Consider the following 18,485-nt stretch of genomic DNA (forward strand, 5'->3'; position numbering starts at 1 on the left):
AAAGTAGGTAGTATTATTACTCCTTTGATCCTCAAGATTTGGTGGTGAAAGGAAGCAATAGCTGCCTGCTTGCCTGGGCTTTGCCAGTCGTACGGCGGCAATGTGAGAAATCAACGTCAGCAGCACGGTACAGTTCATTAATCAGCATACACCGGGTGTTTGCACTACATGTATGCATAGTAATGGCGCCGGTTCTTTCTAGAATCATCACACGGCATAATTCGCATGGGCTACCGAGCAATGGCCCATTGGGACCTGATTACGGAGAAATTTCTGGAGGCCTGCTGCATGCACACAATAGCGTTTCATCGATGCCTCCACTCGCGGACGCGAGATCGTTTCGTCGAGCCTCTTATGCGAAACTGGAGTTGCCACGTGGCATGTTTCTCCTCTCGATTGTTTGCATTGAATTCGTATCATAAGATGTGTGTTTATATATGTGATTGTACGCGTGTTTACATAAGCGTGTACTGTGTTCCAACAAACAAAGGAAACCATGGAACTGTGATCGACCTGGGTTCTCGGTGACATTGGTACGGTCTACCCCATAAGTGCTCGGGAGCAAAGAAAGAAGTATACATGTTCAGGTTTCTGAAGGACAATACCCTAATGCAATGGACAAACTTAGCAACTGACACACCGTATACGATGGATGTGTGATGTCCGTACACTATAAAAAAACCATCTTTCGTGACGGCCATTTTGGATTTTCGCTGGTGGAATTTTGAGCCGCCACAAAGCAAAAGCCAGTGAAATCACTATCTACACTAGCGATAATTCATTTTCGCTGGCGGTCGTCTTAAGCCCAACCGCCAGCAAAGATCCATTTTCACTGGCGGCTGGCTTAAGATGGCCGCCAGCGAAAATATTTTTTCGCTGGCGGGTAACACTGTGTCAGCCGCCAGTGTTAATCCTGGCCAAGTTTAAAAAAAATAATCAACGCTCCACCATTCAAAAATCCACAGAAATTTCCATTCACCCAAGCAAAAATTAGTCAAAAAATTCAATTCACACAAGCACAATTTAAATTTACAGTCAAAAATTTCTATTCCCCCAAGCATTCAAGCATCAAAAAAAATTCAAGCATTCAAGCCTCCACTGCCTCCGCCTCGACGAGGCCGCTGCCGAGCCCCGCCGGCCTCCGCCGCTGCACAGAGCCCCGCTGCAGAAATGGTTTCTGGAATTCGAAGGAAGAAAATGAGCACATGAACAGAAGAAAATGATGATCCAGAAACGTCAAACATAATGAGCAGTTGAACCCCACCACGTGCAAACAGATCAGAACCAAACGCATGAACTGAAGAGAGGATCCTCTCGTGCGGTCGTGCCTCCTCTCTGCAGCTAGCATGCAGCTCCCCGGTGACCACCGGCCAGGCGCCACCGATCTAGCGGCGGCGGATCTAGCCTCCCCGCCAGCGCCTGAGAGCCGCCGCCCGCGCCTGGATCCGCCGCGCACCGCCGCCGGCGTCCGAGAGCGGCCGCCCGCGCCCCGATCCGCTCCCCGCGGCCCTCCGGCGGCCGGATCCGCCGCCCGCGGCTCTGCGGTGGCCGGATCCGCCACGCCTGCACCCGCGCCCGTGCCCTTCCCGGCCGTGGATCACGGCGCCCCTCGCGGCCCCTCCCGGTCGCCGTCGTCACCGTCGCTAATCCGCCGTGGTTTCCTACGCCGACAGGAGGAGGAGGAGGAGGTGGAGGAGAAGGAGGAGGAGAGGCTGGAGGAGGACAGGAGGTGGAGAGGCTGCAGGAGGAAGAGAAGGAATGGGAGAGGTGAATGGGAAGGGATAAAGATTGGAGGAGATTTTAATAGAGGGAATATTTTTTTCACAGTTGGTGTAAGTTAGCTGCCGCCAGCGAAAATCGGCCGTCAGCGAAAATCCAATTTTTTATGGCGGGTTTTTTAGCGTAGCTGTCAGCGAAAATAGAGTTATTTTTAATGGCGGACCTCTTAGTGTGGCCGCCAACGAAAAGCGAAAACCGATTTTCGCTGGCTGTCCGTAACCCTTCACCCCTCGTTACATTTTTAGTAGCGGTTTTCGTGTATAACTGCCAGTGAAAATTATAGGGTGACGTCATGAAAAATCATTTTTTAGTAGGGGTAGGATTTGCCTCCACCCGTATATGATGGATGTGTGATGTCCGTAGGATGTGCCTCCACCGTTCTTCAAGAAACGCCACGTTAGCCTTTACCGAGCTGACAAGGGATTCCTGAAACGAGCCATCTAACCCTGTTTGGCTAATGGGATAGGGAAATAATTTTCCACCCACCAAAACATCTCTAGATCCTAACCATCCATTCTTCCTATTCTACTTAATCCTAACCATTCATTCATTTCCCATTCCTAATTACATTCCTCATTTTCCATTATACAAACACACCCTAGAGTGTGCGAAGATCGACCTTCTTCTTGAGTGAACATACCAACTCCAGTTGACCGTGTCTTGGGTAAACATACTTGGCAGTTTCCATGCAAACTTGTGTTGTGGGGTCCTATCTTCAAATGGTGCCACGACATGGTCCCCGGGCAATTAGCTAGATAGCCATGTGCACCCGTGCAGAGGACACGTGGCCACCTTCGAGCATCTTCAAGGCTATCCACCAAAGTCTCACGTTGGCCTATCCTTAGAGCAAGTATAATAAGTAGGCTATAATCCGACTAAATGCTGAGGTATAAAAGAGAAGAGAGAAGATAGAGGAGAAGCGAGCTGTAAACTTATAGCCGGTTTGGACACAAAAACCAAAAAACTCTGCGAGAGAGATAAGTGGATCCTATATTAATTATAAAGAGCTAACTATTACATGGGTGGGCTGAGAGAAGGCTACAAAGAACCTTATAGCTAACAAGTCGGCTATATTATTAGCCTTACTCTTAATTACACAAATGGATCGCCAACGGATACACGGAGCTCCCCGCAAAGTCTTGAACTTATTCCATGCGAAGGAGTTATTGGTCCATGTCAGAAAGATCCTAGCGCACTAATCACACTACTGGAGAAACCATCTTTGGTCGGTCGACCAAATTCTACAATAGTCCCGGTTACAATAAAAACCGGGACTAAAGATATCTTTAGGCTCGGTTCAAAAGGTTAGAGCTACCTTTTGATCTTTAGTCTCGGTTGGTAACACCAACCTTAAAGATCATTTTTAGTCCCGGATAAAAAAAGGCAAGCGGTGTCAGACCCTCTGTTATCTTTAATTCCGGTTAGTGTGACTAAAGACCTATTTCTAGTCTTGGTTGTTAAACAACCGGGAAAAAAGATTGGCATGCGCGGAGAGGACGAGGCGTGCACGCGCGCGAGATCGAGGAGGAGGAGGCGCACGGGATCAGTTAATAAATTCTATCTCCTCCTCCCTCACCTTTATCTCTTTCTCCTCTCCTCTCCTCACTCACCGCATCTCTTCCTCTTACTTCTCTGGATCCGCCCCCTCCCCTCTCCTCCCCACTTCTCAGGCGCCCGGGCGGTGGCACAGGCGGCCTCGCACGGCGGATCCAGGAGGGGAGGCGGCCGGTCGCCGCCGGATCCGGGAGGGGAGGCAGCCGGGCGGCGGCGGCGGCCGGCGCGGAGGCCGGTGCGGCGATAGGCGGTGGAGGGCGGCGCGGCTGCACGTATTTTTTTTCTTTTTTCTTAATGTGTGATTCGATCTGTGTTGATTCGATTTGTGCTGAATTATTCGATCTGTGTTGATTCGATTTGTGTTGAATGTGTGATTTGATCTGTGTTGAGAATGAACTATGCTGTTGTGAATGATTTTGAGAATGAAATATGTTGCTGTGAATGATTTAGGATGAATTATGTTGTTGTGAATGATTTAGGATAAACTATATTATTGTGAATGATGTGAGATAATGTGCGTGAGATATACAAAATAGAAAAAAAAGAAAAAAAAAACCTTAAGTCCCGTATTCTTACTCCCGGCTAGAAAATCGGGACTATAGTGATTACCAACCAGGAGTAAAAAGTATTTCTCCACTAATATCGCATAGTTGCGATAACATGTGTTTGGAGCAAAGCAATCTAGTCAAATAGAGACCTTTTGGTAAGGACACTGATAACGTATAAACACATATTCGACATGATTAGGAAATGGCCTTCCTTAAGCGGAGTAATTAACAGGAAATTGTTAGGCCCGTTTCACTCGAAATCAAGCAAGGCCCTAAAACCCAAAAACGCATTATCATTTCCCAAAGCCCAATCCTGCTTCCTTCTCCAAGAGACTAGAGAAGTAGAGAGAGGCCGATGATGATATGAAACAAACGATCGCGGTTCTTGGCTACCAGCCTACCACATAAAACGAGAGGAATGAAAAAAAAAAAAAGAAGAACAGCTCGCTCCAGCCTCCATCTGGAATTGGATAGGCTGGAAATCCGCCAGGAGACGCTTTGCCGAATTGCCGTGGCCTCGCGGCACTCCCTCCTCTCTCGCAGACTCGCAGTAGTATGCTAGGGATGAGAATATGAGATGCCTCTCCCAATTCATGGCGCCGCCGTCCGTGGCACCCTGTCCCGCGCGTGTCCTCCTCGTCTCGACCCCATCCCCGCCTTCTCTCTCCCGCCGCCGCCCGGCAGGTCGCCGCTGCGGTGGCGGGGACGGGGGCGCGCGCCTCCGGACCATCCGATGCGGCGCGGCGACCGAGGAGGAGGACGGGGACCGGCGGGGTGAGCGGGTGGAGGCGGCCTGGGAGGAGGAGGTGGCGGCGCCCGGCCGTGACCTCGTCACGCTCGCCGCCTGCCTCGTCGGGCTCCTCAGTGGCGTCTCCGTCGTCCTCTTCAACCTCTCGGTACCCATACGACGACACATCTCACGTCTAGTTCCCCGACTTGGATGTGAATATGCGATGCAATTGGACAACGAGCTTACATAGCGATGTTTTAAGCTACAATTTGCTTCCAAATCCCTTCTAAAACGCTTCTCACATGTAGCATTGCCGATCCATAAGCTATGCTGGTGCTAATTCATGCATCCATGCATTAGTTTAGTTCCCATCCAAAAATTACTAGTTTTATTACTCCTTGTCTGCTGTGTGCCTGTTTTAGCTTGGTTCGAATTGTGTTTGTCCAATTAGCGCGTCCAGTCCTCACCCATCCTCACAAGATGCCATTTCCTGATTCTTCCCTACTGATAATATAGTGGATAGTGTGTATAATCTCGATCTCTAAGCCCATAGATGTTTGATGAAAATGGAGGTTGGCGTTGCAGCTGCCAGGCATAAATAATGTATTTCAAGAATTTGAGCATCTTGATTGCATACAAGTCCTCAAAGTAATCACTATTACACATGTTGCAGATTGAGATAAGAACTTTGTATTATTTTGGCATAGGTTCATGAAATACGTGATCTCTTTTGGGACGGCATACCATTGAGAGGCGCTTCATGGCTAAGGGAGGAGTCCATCGGTGAAATCTGGCAGAGAGTGATACTTGTTCCAGTCAGTGGAGGCATTATAGTTGGAGTGTTAAACACATTAAGAAGTTCTATAGCAACCAACTCAAATGACACTATGTCTAAGATAAAAGGTGCCTTTAGGCCATTTTTGAAAGCCATGGCAGCATCTTTTACTCTTGGAACTGGAAATTCTTTGGGGCCTGAGGGTCCAAGTGTGGAGATTGGTTCATCTATAGCCAAAGGATTTGGAAATGTGTTTAAGTTGGAAGGAGGGAAAAAACTTTCTCTTGTGGCAGCTGGATCAGCAGCTGGAATCGCATCAGGTGAATCTTGCTTCTCATATTTCTTATTTTTCAAAATTCCATTCACTGCAGAATATTTCTCTATATTTTATCTTCAACTTTTAAGTTGGTCTGTCATGTTTTAGTTAATTACACACATGGAATATATTTTTGTATCAGAAGCTACGCATCTGAACGCAAGCGTCTGTTTTTTGGAACTTTTTGCTATGTAGCATCCAAACGCAAAGAATCTATTTATGGAACTTTGTGTAATGTTCCTTGGTCAATAGATCACCTAAGTTGACACAGCATAAAGTATGATATTCTCCTTTTGTGGATACTCCACACAGTCCTACAATTCAAACTGGCCAAGTAATCCTTTTCCCCATGCATTCTGTTTTCTGATTGCATTGTACTTATATTTCAGGTGATTGCTTGTATTGTAGGTTTTAATGCTGCTGTTGCCGGGTGCTTTTTCGCCGTGGAATCTGTTTTGTGGCCTACTTCTGTTGACTCATCATCCCTTTCCAACTCAACACCTATGGTGATACTCAGTGCAGTGATAGCGTCTGTTGTTTCAGAGATTGGTCTTGGTTCTGATCCTGCTTTTACCGTTCCAGAATATGATTTCCGCTCGCCAACAGGTACTTTTTTGTTATAATTGATATTTTTCAGCAGTTTGATGCATACAAACCATATCTTGCAATACTTTCATTTAGGCTATACATAATTTCTACTGGTTAACTGCCTGTCTGGTATTTTGACATGTTCTCGTTGTAACTTGTGTAGCACTTCCTAATTTACGATTCTAAAATAAAACATATTGTGCCCAACTGAAATAGTTGAAGAAGGGAAAATTTACTACCAAATGAAGGGAACATGAAAATCTTGATGTTTGGCTTTTGTTTTGAAACCACACATTTGTGCTCTTGTTGACCTCATCCTCCTAAAGAATTCAGTTTTGCCATTAGTAAGGTTGATTTGTCAAGTATGAAAACACCTCTTAAACCCTCCTGGACGTAGATTAGTCTTACTGTCTGTTAATAACATCTTGTTTTTACATATTTTTTCTCGTGATCCAGAGATTGAAAGTATGAGGATATTTACATGACTTAATAAATGTCAGAACTTCCTCTATATCTTTTGCTGGGCATCTTCTGTGGGTTGGTGTCTACTACACTATCTAGGTGTACAGCACTTTCTATGGAGATAGTTGAAAGTTTACAAACGGCAACCGGATTACCAAAGGCTGCATCTCCTGCCTTGGGTGGCCTTATTGTTGGTCTTCTAGCCCTTGTATACCCTGAAGTTCTTTATTGGGGCTTTGAAAACGTTGATATTTTGCTGGAATCACGACCATTCACAAGTGGACTCTCAGCAGCTGTATTGGTTCAGCTCATTGGAGTAAAAGTATTGGCGACATCTTTGTGCAGGGCTTTTGGATTGGTTGGAGGCTATTATGCACCATCCCTTTTTATTGGTGCAGCTACAGGCATGGCGTATGGAAAGGTCATGAGGTTTACATTTACTGGCCCGGATTCACTGTTCCAAATCCCGTTCCTAGATGTGGCGTCACCTCAAGCATATGGCCTGGTAATATGTCTATAAGCAATAGTTTTCTCTTTTGCGTATTTTCTTTTAGATTGATCGAAAATATCAAGCAAAGAAAACTGATTTGCATGTTTGCTTCCTTTTGTTCTATCTTTGCAGGTAGGTATGGCAGCCACGCTTGCTGGTGTATGCAAGGTGCCTCTTACATCTGTCCTCCTACTGTTTGAGCTTACTCAGGACTATCGTATAGTTTTACCTTTGCTTGGTGCTGTTGGAGTATCATCTTGGATTGCTTCTCCCCAGAGGTTCTCTAGGAGCAATAGGAGTAAGCCGGATTCCTCAGAGGTGAAATCAAGTAATTTTAAACAGGAAAAAAGTGTGCCCTCCCAGACACAAGGAGCTTCTGTGGATACAGATAAGCCTATTACCGACCTATGTAAGCTTGAAAGTTCACTGTGTGTCTATGATGCCAAGCATGAGAATTTTCAGGAAAATCTTACTGTTGCAGAGGCTATGAAGACTAAATATATTTCTGTTTCAAAGACAACTCCAGTAGTTGAGGCACTAAATCTTATGCTTGTGGAAAAGCAACCGTTTGTTATGATAATTGAGAGCAACAGATCTCTAATAGGCTTGGTAACTCTCAAAGATATCCAGGATTTCTGCAGAACTGCGAAAACTACCAGGGTACAGACTGAGGTGATTTGCTGTCGTTTTCCCTCATTTTTCCTTCTGCGATTCTGCTTGATCTTAATTCATAAGTTATGACTTATGTATACCAAACGTCAACTGGACATGCACCCTTGTCTTATTTATGCACTCTTTTCCTTTTTTTAGATGATGGATAAGAATCTGGCCTCTATATCCTCAAGTGGATATACACAGCCATTATGCACTCTTTTCTATTCTTCTTTCCTGAATAAGAGATCATCAGCTGCCCCCAGCTTCATTTGTTTTCTCTGTTGTTGATTGGAACATATCAAAATAACATATTCTTTAGTTTGCTAGCCCCTTGGGATCTATATCCCTTGGCCAGTCTCGATCTCTGAAGTTTCTGTGGTTCATGCTTGCTTTAAAGATTTTCAAAGAAAAATACAGTTGGTTTCTTATTTGTTTTCTGAGGTGCAATCATAATTCAGAACATGCTAACTGTATTTAACTGGCATATATTTTTGTCGTCTTGTAGTTCTATCTGTATGTTACTCATTTCTGGTCATGCTACAGGAACCTGTACAAACTTATGTTTGTGGAGCCGTTAAGTGTAAAATGTGGCCTGTGACACCTCAGACATCTCTAACTACTGTTGAAAAGATCATGGATTCTTATGGAGTGGATCAACTTCCAGTAGTTTCAGAACATGTTGATCGTCAAGATAGAGGACTCTTGGTTGGTTTTGTAGATAAAGAAGGCATTGCCATTGCTCGAAGGTAAAAGTAATCACTTTCTAACACTACAGAAATCGGTTATTTTCCAACTTATAACCAGCACCTTTGCCCTCCTTGTTATGTTTTTCCAGAGCTGTAGCAACAAAAGATCTTTTGAGTTTTACATCTGAGATAAAGGGGGATAGATGACTTAAAAGTAGAGCTGATATTACACAGTTCTGATATTTCATCCCAGAACTGGGAGCTGTTCAGAATTGCCCAGCATCTGTGTACAAGTGGCCAACGCTTCGGACTCTTTTAACATTTTTACCAGGTTGTTTTGTTAACTTCAGAATGTAACTCAGAAACGTACTGTTGAAGGGCCTTTAGTTTTGCACAAGTGGATATATGCGGTTTTATTGCACCAGCGTGCTACAAGTATTTTTAGATGACATCATTTTGTCAAACTTGCGTTTTCCACTGTACGATTTATTGCAAGAGCAACAAAATGAAGTATATTCATCTAGGAAGCGAGACCTCAAGGTAGATCAATGTAATCTGGAGCACGAGGTCGATTGGTCAAATGAAATATACGTAAGTGCTACGGTTAATAAATGCAGTCTTTCGTGTGGAAGAAATTACTAGCCCGACGTATGACCAGTGAATATATTTATCCCTGCAAGTATTCCCAAACGACATTTCGTATGCATCTATGTATTTTTCCTAGGCAAGTTCCATACGTGCTGCAGATTGAACGCGTGACAGTTTTTGTTTAGTAGGGTCAAGTGGCAATTGCGAAGTCTGAACGGGACGAATGAGGTCAGACCCCATAAAATAAGGCCGGAGAAGAAGCAACTACTGATTGTTACTACTACTAATTACTACTTCCTCCGTCCCACGATATAAATCATTCTAACATTTTCTACATTCATATAGATATTAATGAATCTAAATAAATATATATGTCTAGATTCATATATTTAGATTTATTAATATCTATATAAATGTGGAAAATACTATAATGATTTACATTGTGAAACGGAGTGAGTTCTCAGTATTACTACTACTACAGTACGCACGATCAGGGGAAGGTGGGCGCTGATTCGTCGCATACGTACGAAGCGAGAAAAAACGAGCAGAGGACGAAAGAGACAGGATGCGTGCCGGGTTCACGCTTCCAATTTAGTCCCAGAACGGAGTTAATTATACGGACTGCTAGTAATACGATTTATGATTAGCACCGTTTGACTCAATAGATATTTAACCATTTGCCATATTTAGATGTGGCAATTAACTTTTTACCACTGAACCCACATGTCATAGACACATGTGGACCCACATGTCATTGAGATAGGGGTGGCAAATAATTATTTGCCAAATCTAAAAGTGGCAAATAGTTAAAAGCCCCTTGACTCAAATGCAAACGGAAAAGAATCGAAATTGCAAACATAGGGCATGTTTGGTACAGCTCCAACTCCTAAATATAACTCTAGGAGTTGAGTCTGGAGTGGAGTTATGGAGCTGTCTAAACCCAGCTTCACAACTCTAGTACATTTTATGAGAGAGCTCCACCCAACTCCACTCCTAGTTTTGGTGGAGCTGAAACTGTTTAGCTGAGCTCTAGCTCCAGGAGGGGTGGAGCTGGAGCTGGAGCTATGCCAAACAGGCCCATTGATTCGATATTCCTTAAGAAAACTGCGAATTTGAAGCATTACAAGGTAGAAATCGAAATAATAACCTAAAGAAAAGGCTGAGACATGAAGAACGTTGATGAAAGTATTGAAGTGTCACAGATCATGATTCATGAGAGAGAGCAAGAGATCAAAGATGACTGCACATTGTGACCGTGTGTACAAGAAACGGAGAAACACGCTTAAGTATCTGTACTTTTTGATCATGCGCATGGCGGCATGGCGATATATTTCTAACCTTTCTTTGCACGAAGCAACTAGCCCGGAGCTAACAAAGCATCTCAACAAACAAACATGGCAGGGACGGCCTGGCTCAGCGGCGCCGGCTCTTGGCGCTGGCGCCGCCGCGCGGGCGCGCCTGATGATGCTTGTCCTTGCCGAAGAGGTTGCAGAAGCCGCAGGCGGCGACGCGCGGGGAGGGCGGGTCCAGCGCCGGCTGCACGTGCCCCGCCTTGTACCCGCCGTGCCCGCTCGAGCCGCTCCGCTGCGCCGCCGCCCGCGCGGCCGGCGCCGGCGCCTCGGCCTTGCCCCCGAGCTCCCCCGACTGCTGCAGCTTGTCCTCCCACACCATCCCCGACGACCCCGACCGCCGGAAAGTCTCGCTCGATCGCTGCAGCCCCGCCATGTACGGACGCGCGAGCAGCGCAAACAGCGCTCGACGCCGGCCGGTGGTGGTGTGCGTGTACGTGTGTGCGCGCGCGCACGGTGTAGCTACGTATTGCCTGCCTATATGCGAGCGAGAGCGTGTGTGGTGTTGAGCAGGGAGCAGTCAAAACGAAGCATATGTGCTTGCGTTGCGTGCGTGGGTTTGGCATAAGAGTCGCCGTGCGCGCGCTGCCGCGGCAGGACAAAAGAGCAGCATATGCACCTGGTGCACGCGACGCGAGGGTAGCAGACTCAGTAGCAGCCGATTCTTTCGTTCAATTAACAAAAGCCGTATTTCCGAGACCTCCGAGAGGGAGTTGTTGGCTTGGTTGTGAACTAATGATAAGCATAATAACAACTTTGAACATATTTACGCAGTGTTTATTCTAATCAAGGTGATATAGGTATCAAACATTGACCGGAAAGAGAAAGAAAAGTACTCCCTCCATACTCGTAAAGGAAGTCGTTTAGGATAATGTTTAAGTCAAACTTTGGGAATATAAATCATTAATAACTCTCAAGTTTTTGAGTTTGAAAATGTAAAAATTATATGAATAGATTTGTCTTGAAAAATACTTTCATAAAAGTATGCATATATCACTTTTCAATGAATATTTTTTATAGAGAAAAGAAGTCAAAGTTGTGTTTTAGAGACCGTATCAATATCCTAAACGACATTCTTTATGAGTATAGAGGGATTACTAGTTAACAGGAGCTAAAATACGCTGTCAATCATGTCGAATTATCAATCAAACGACGGGGAGAAAAAAATTATCAGTCAAACGACGGAGGGTGTGTATGTCAGCAATACGCCAATACTACGCATTAGGTGAAAGGAATGTACGCGTGCATTGGGCGAGTTATTCTACTTGAGGCGGCTCTGCTTGCCACAGATCATCATCGATGGAACTAACGACGTGTGGAGACTGGAGAGACTTGAGACGCGTTCCAAGACATGCTCTGCGTTGGCTAGCTAAAGCCTTTGCGCGCTCCCGGCGACTCGACTCGACTCGATTTGGGATTGGTACGTCATACGTGGCGCGGCACCCTTGGGTATCACGGATTGATCCGGCGCCGGCGGGCGTTCAAACCGGGCCTGCTACCGTATGTCTCTGGGCGTCCGTTTTCTTTGCGGGGGTTACCCGGCGTTTACTTGAAAGTGAAAACCAAAAGAGTAGGAACAAGAGCACAATCGACGAACTGCGTACGGAAGAGTAGGAAAACGCGAGAGAGACGTACGCATGATGCATGCATCCAGATACATAGAGAAATAGCAGCGCGATGCTCATACATGAGTATGCATATGGAGTACAACGTTGACTCTCAAAAATGAGCTTGGGTTTTTTTTAAACTAAACTGACAGGAGAACTGCTAATTATATTTCATTAAACAGAAGTAAAAACCCAGACGGGTTACAGAAAAAGAAAAAAAACCTCTCGACGAGTAGAGACTCGCCAAGCCTTTCCACCGTGGCCGGTACAACCACACAGCACGCGGAGCTCTACATCACTCTAGCCAAACTATCAACGAAACGATGACGGAATCCAACGACGAACATCGATGTCGAGATGCTGAAGAGGCGGCACACCGCGTTGACATCACAAGGCACGTGTCATCGTTACCAAGCTAGCTGCCCAGCGACCCAGCAGCTCCAACTCCACGGCGATCATGGCATCATTGTAGGCACCGCCAAACCGAGCAAAGCAACACCAAGCTCACACTTTGGACATCAGCCAAGCCCCTGAAGCGCCAAAGCCTGTACTAGCAACACCCACATCCCTAGAGAGAAACTGCAAATGTTATCGTTGCTAAGCTTCGTCGCACCCCAACGACGTAGCAGCTTCGACTCCACCCGACAAAGACAGACGAAGAAGCTGGATGCCACCAATACAAGAAAGGAACCAAGAAGGACAAGGCCTCGCCAAGCACCTAAGCATCTAGCGCATCAAGCTGACACAGGAGTCCACGAGCGGCAAATGGTGCATGGGTAAGGTTCTCCAAGACGATGCCCCCAAGGAGGATACGACGTGAAACGCCGCCATCACCCGTCCGGAAACCGAATCACAGTTTTCACCTGGAGACTGGTAGCGTGGAGAAAACGCTATAACGACGCCTCCAAGAAGGGAACGACGCCAAAGGCACCGCCGCCGTCGTGCCAGCCAAAGGCTAAGCAAGGCTTTCGCCAATGATTTTCGTCCAGCGCCACCACCGAACCACACAACAACCGTCGCCGAACCACCACATCATCTCATCAGCCACCAGTTAGCCCAGTTCACCACTCCACGGCTCAGGTAGGCTCGCGGCCTGCTCCCGCACGTCGCCATGGCACCGTCATCCTCTGCACAAGCCGCCACGTCCACCCTCTCCCGAAGCTCCCCACGGCCAGAACAGGATCTGGCCATAGGAGGGGAGGAGCTCCACAAGATGGGTTTTTTAAGCCGCCTGGGAGAAGAGACGTCGCCGCCGCCAACCGCTTCCTCGTGCACACAAGCCAGAGAAGCAACAGTTGACGCACGTCTGCGAGCCGCAGCCACCGTCGCCGCGAGGTCCTCGCGCCGCGGTCGCCGCCGCGCGGCCCTCGCGCCACGGCCGCCACCGCCTCCTCCTCCGTGCGCCCCTCGCGCCGCGGTCGCCGCCGCCGTCGCCTCCTCCGCGCGGCCCTCGCGCCGCGGTCGCCGCCGCGGCCGCCGCCTTCGCCGCCGACTTGCGCGTCCAGCCCAGATCCGGCCAAGGGAGGGCCGGATCCGAACTCAACGGCGCCGGATCTGGCAGTCCTCGCCGAGCTGCGCCCCTCGTGCTCCGGTCTCATCGGCGCCCCAACCACTTGACCAGGAGTGAGGGGAAAGGGGAGCCCCGCCACCGCCGTCTTTGCAGCCGCCGGCAAAGCTCGGGCGGCGACGAGGCGTGGGAGAGGAGGGGGCGACGGTGAGGTTTTGCCGCCCGCGTCGCCCCTGGGACGGAGCGACTGGGTCTAAAAATATGTTCAGTTTTTGTTTGTGGTTTCTCTCTAATATAAAAGTCCTACTAGTTGAATGGCACATGTTCCAGGAAAAATGGGGAACATGTATAATGACATCAAGGACTACTGGACTACTAATCGATCGATCAGGTTGGTTTGCTGCTCCATGCTTTATAATGACATCAAGGGCTAGTCGATCAGGTTGGTTGAGTTTGCTGATCCATGCCTCCAAGCGCCTAGAACACCAGAAGTCCAGAACACATCCGCGACAATCCCAAACAGAGGTTCGTTTTAAAAAAAAAACAATCCCAAACAGAGGTTCGTTTTAAAAAAAAACAGAGGCCTTTCAGGCAAAGGCGCATGCAGTCTGAAACGATTAGCAGTGACATCCAGCAGACAGACAGTACTTCATCTGTCCCAAAATAAATACAGTTTTACACTATTTATCTCCAACGTTTTGATCGTTGGTCTTATTTAAAAAATTTTTATGATTATTATTTTTATTATTATTAGATGATAAAACATGAATAGTACTTTATGTGTGACTAATTTTTTTAAAAATTTTCATAAAATTTTTAAATAAAACGGATGGTCAAATGTTGGACACGAATTTTCATGTCTGCAATTAGTATGTGCTGGTGGCCTGGTGCTGCTTCATGATGTGATCCTTAACGGTGAGGCTCGGTCAGGGTCGCGTGACCCGGTCCGCCGCCGCCGGTGAGCGCGCGGACAGATGCCTAGTAATGCCTAACAGGTCGAATCGATCGTTCTGGACAGCCTCGCCCGTCCACCAACAGTGACCTTCGGCCCGATCGATTGAGTTGACAGGATTCTGGTTGCTCGCCTCGGCCCCTTGACTGCCGACTTAGGCTTCCGAGCCAATCTCCACTGGCCATTGGCAATCAAACAGCAACACAGTAATACGGCGTCGTTTCGTACCTCAGTTTGTCCCAGCCTTTCGTACGTAGATCGCTGTCGTCCCCGGGCCCGATACTTCCAAAGCTTCATCTTCGATGATTGATCCAGGATCCAGCTGGTCAGATCAGATGGTTGACGCTGTCACGCTGGACTAAGCGAGATATAATGTGTACTTGAGCTGGCATATCAGAAGTTAGAACAGTTCCAACAGAGTTAGCTTTCCATGGCTGGCACCATGGACTTCATGAACGCGTTACGCATGTATGACGCGCTTAGATTGCTGGTGACTGCCTGACTGTGACTGGTAAGCTCGTGATTACATCGAGGAATTCTTATTTCCGAAATATGCTAGGCCTAGGGCCCAAGCAGGCAACCTGAGGTCGACACTCGACAGTGTTGCTGGATTGGAACATGATAAAAAAAGTCTACTATACATCCCTTAATTCACCGCCGAGTTCTACTCTCATCTCTCAACCATAAAACCAGTGCGAATTGAATCTCGGCAATATTAAGAATGGTTTTTACTGATGTGATGCTTGCATTGCTTATTTGATTTGGTCTTTATCCCATGTGACGATTGACATGGCGCTTGCGTGGCACTATAAGAAAAATTTAAATATATTGTGGGACCCATAGTCACCGGGTGTTTGTTTAAAAATTTAAAAATGTAGTGGGACCCACATGGCCACATGTTATCAACCCTTTCTCTTCTCCCTCCGTGCATTAGAGCAAGTTTAATAGTATAGCCCACTACTAGCTCCAATTTATATATAGCCAATTCATACAATAGTTGCTTACTATACTATTAATATATGGTCCCACCTGTCATACACACATTGTGTCTTGGAGTACGCGCTACAGCTAGCTATAAATCTGTAGCCCGCTGCTCTTCTCTTTTATCATTTATCTCATTAAAATATGTTTACAGCTGGCTAATAGCTTGCTATTGTACTTGCTCTTAGAGCAAGGATAGTAACGTAGCCAGCAGCCGGCTGAAAGCCACTGCCATGTCACTTAGCCATGCTTTAAAAGCTCACCTGTATAATGGGTTGACTATAAGCTGACTGATACGTTACCTAATTGAAACATCTAAGCAATTAATATATGCATGTGCAAAGCATCTGTTGTGGAGCAGGCGCCGGCTCAATCGCCAGCACCGAGCTGGGAGCGGGCGTTTCGCCTCGGGTACGACGCTCCGAGCCGGCGACTCGCGACTCGCCCATTTCCTTCTCTTTCTTGGTTTCTCGCTCCTCCACGTTGGATTTGGATGATGCAGCGGTTGATTTCGCCAGCTGACTGTACATTACTATACTTGCTCTTAGTTTAGACTTCAGGTGTCGCCGCCTCACCGCATCGGCCTCGAGAACGGCACGCTAACCCCAACGACTCACCAATACTTAATTCTTGATCAGTTTGAACTCCCGTCTCCCGCTCCCTAAACTCCAAGAGGCACACCACGCATTCCAGTAACCTCTATTCGTATCGTGCGTTAGCGTGTAGTAATCCTTCGTGAGCTGCTCGTTCTTGCTGGTGATGTCCACCCGTGGCGGTGAGGACGCTGAGGAAGACCTACGATTGTTGTTGTTGGAGGTGCTCATCATAGATGCTGGAGGTAGAGGACACAGGAATGGAGTGAACGCGACATTGACATGCTGTCGTAGGATTTGGAGGAATAAAGTGTCCGGGAGGCCTTGCTCGTCTTGTCGGAGGTTTCTGCTAGTGAACTCCCACCAACCCGACATCAGCTCACCACTAATGTGTCCTGGCGAGAAGGGGAGGGAGAGGAGGGAGGGAGAGAAAGGGGTGATGACATATGGGTCGTACCACATTTTTAATTTTTTTAGTGGACACTTAAGTGTATTTTTTAAAATTTTTATTCTCCCAAGTACGTATTGCGTCAACGCTGCACCAAGTTAAACAAGCCATGTAAGTGCCACATGAGTCAAAACTGCTCTCAATACTATCGAGGGACTTGGCCTACAATGGTTTTAGAGGTGGGGATACTCTGTATCTGAGTTTATGGTTGAGGGACACGAATAAAACTCAACCTCTACTTGAGGGATGTAAAGTGGCTTTTGATATCTTAATGGGATACAATGCCTTCAACATAACAATGGGCTTCTTTGAGTCTATTTAAAGCCCAAATTATTGGGCCCAAAATTAGTAGTAGATGAGTCCAATTAAAATCGGAAAAAGTCCACTTTGAGTTCTTTAAAAAGTAGGCCAAATCTAATTCCTACCCTTCAATCAGAAAACCAGATAGGACGACTCCCCGAACTATTAAAACCAGTGCAATTTGACTCCTTCAGCGGTTTTGGGGGGTGGTTTTGCTGACGTGGCGGTGTTGACCCGGTCTTCGTCCCACGTGGCGCTTATATGGCATTAGAACTAAAAAAAAATGTGGGACCCATTTGTCATTCTCACAAAAATAATGTGGGACCCACTAACATGTGGGGCCCACATGTCATCCTTTCCCTCTCCATTCCTTCTTCCTCCTCCTCCTCCCCCCCTCTCTCTCCCTCCCTTATCTCTCTCTTTTATTTCCCCTTCGGCCGTGGCGGTGGCGGGCGGGATGACGGGTGCGGCTGCAAGAGGAGGGGACTACGGGGAGGATGGCCGGGGACGGCAAGGTCGAGGTACACGACGGCTGGTCCGCACCGCCGGTCGCCACCATCGCCTCATCCCAGATGGTGTTCACCACAATTGAATCGACGGAGCACGCGGCGTCTGCCGAGGCGGGGAGAGCTGGAGCGACGGCAACAGTGGGCGGGGACCAGAGCTGTAGCGGTGCGTCCCGTGGCTTGTGGCGGCGGCTGCGACCGAGAGTGGTGGCGGCGGACGGGCGAGGGCCGGTCGCAACGCCGCCGAGCTCGTGTGCGCCCTCCGCGCCGTCCTACTACTCCTCTACCTCCGTCGCCGCCTGCCAAAGCGCCGCCGCCTTTCGAGGCTATCGCCGGGGGTGGAGAAGGGAAAGGGGAGAGGCGGCACCGCCGAGATCTCGCCCGCCCTCTATCGCCGAGCTCAGATGCGTCCTCCACACCGTCGAGCTACTCCTCTATCTCCGCCACCGCCTGCCGAAGCGTCGCCGCCTTCCGAGAAGGGAGAGGGGAGAGGCAGCGCAGCGAAAGGTGGGGAAGGGGACACGGACGGCGACGACGACATCGAGATGGCGAGGCAAAGCTGGAGGGGATGGTGGACGCTCCAGCGCTCACCTCCCACCCGCCACCGCCGCTCCAGCCCTCGCCCACATGCCGTCGTCGCCGCTCCAGCGCCTGTCGCCGCTATCACTCTGGCCCCGCCCGCCCACCCCCACTCCAGCCCTCACCCGCACGCTGCTGTCGCCACTCCGCCGCCGCCCGCCGCCGCCGCCGATGAGGCTCTCGCTCCCCGCGTGCGTCCGAAGAGGAAGAGAAAAGGAGGAGAGAGAAGGAAGAGAGAAGGGGAGGAGAAAGAATGACATGTGGGCCCCCACATGCCACGTGGGATGAAAATCGGGTTAACACCGCTACGTCAGCAAAACCACCCTTCAAAATTGCTAGAGGAGTCAAGTTGTACTGGTTTTAATAGTTCGGGGAGTCGTTCTATCTGATTTTCTTGTTGAGGGGTACGAATTAGATTGGCCTACTTTAAGGGAGTTAGAGTGGACTTTTTTTCCTTTAAAATGCAAACGGCGAAGAAAACTATCATGTAGAT

The 18,485-nt window shown here is 48.0% G+C and overlaps 2 protein-coding genes and 1 pseudogene across 3 annotated transcripts; 1 reads left to right on the forward strand and 2 right to left on the reverse strand.

Annotated features, from left to right (window-relative positions):
- Nucleotides 1-412: 412 nt before the first annotated feature.
- On the reverse strand, nt 413-1,764 carry LOC127759858 (uncharacterized; annotated as a pseudogene).
- A 2,500-nt stretch (nt 1,765-4,264) lies between these two features.
- On the forward strand, nt 4,265-9,003 carry LOC127760171 (chloride channel protein CLC-e). 2 transcript variants are annotated; one of them, XM_052284392.1, is made up of 8 exons: nt 4,265-4,777; nt 5,319-5,706; nt 6,111-6,308; nt 6,791-7,257; nt 7,375-7,410; nt 7,519-7,914; nt 8,440-8,642; nt 8,732-9,003. In XM_052284392.1, the coding sequence occupies exons 1-8, from the start codon at nt 4,454-4,456 to the stop codon at nt 8,787-8,789; spliced, it is 2,070 nt and encodes a 689-aa protein (XP_052140352.1). In that variant the 5' UTR covers nt 4,265-4,453; the 3' UTR covers nt 8,790-9,003. The 2 variants fall into 2 exon arrangements, with proteins under 2 accessions (XP_052140352.1, XP_052140351.1); XM_052284391.1 differs by having other exon boundaries at nt 4,266-4,777; nt 7,375-7,914.
- A 1,392-nt stretch (nt 9,004-10,395) lies between these two features.
- LOC127759903 (uncharacterized protein At1g15400-like) lies at nt 10,396-11,238 on the reverse strand. The gene has a single exon (XM_052284120.1). The coding sequence runs from the start codon at nt 10,893-10,895 to the stop codon at nt 10,584-10,586; it is 312 nt and encodes a 103-aa protein (XP_052140080.1). The 5' UTR covers nt 10,896-11,238; the 3' UTR covers nt 10,396-10,583.
- Between the last annotated feature and the right edge of the window lie 7,247 nt (nt 11,239-18,485).

This window comes from Oryza glaberrima, chromosome 1, assembly GCF_000147395.1.
Source record: "Oryza glaberrima chromosome 1, OglaRS2, whole genome shotgun sequence".
In the NCBI taxonomy this organism is placed as follows: domain Eukaryota; kingdom Viridiplantae; phylum Streptophyta; class Magnoliopsida; order Poales; family Poaceae; genus Oryza; species Oryza glaberrima.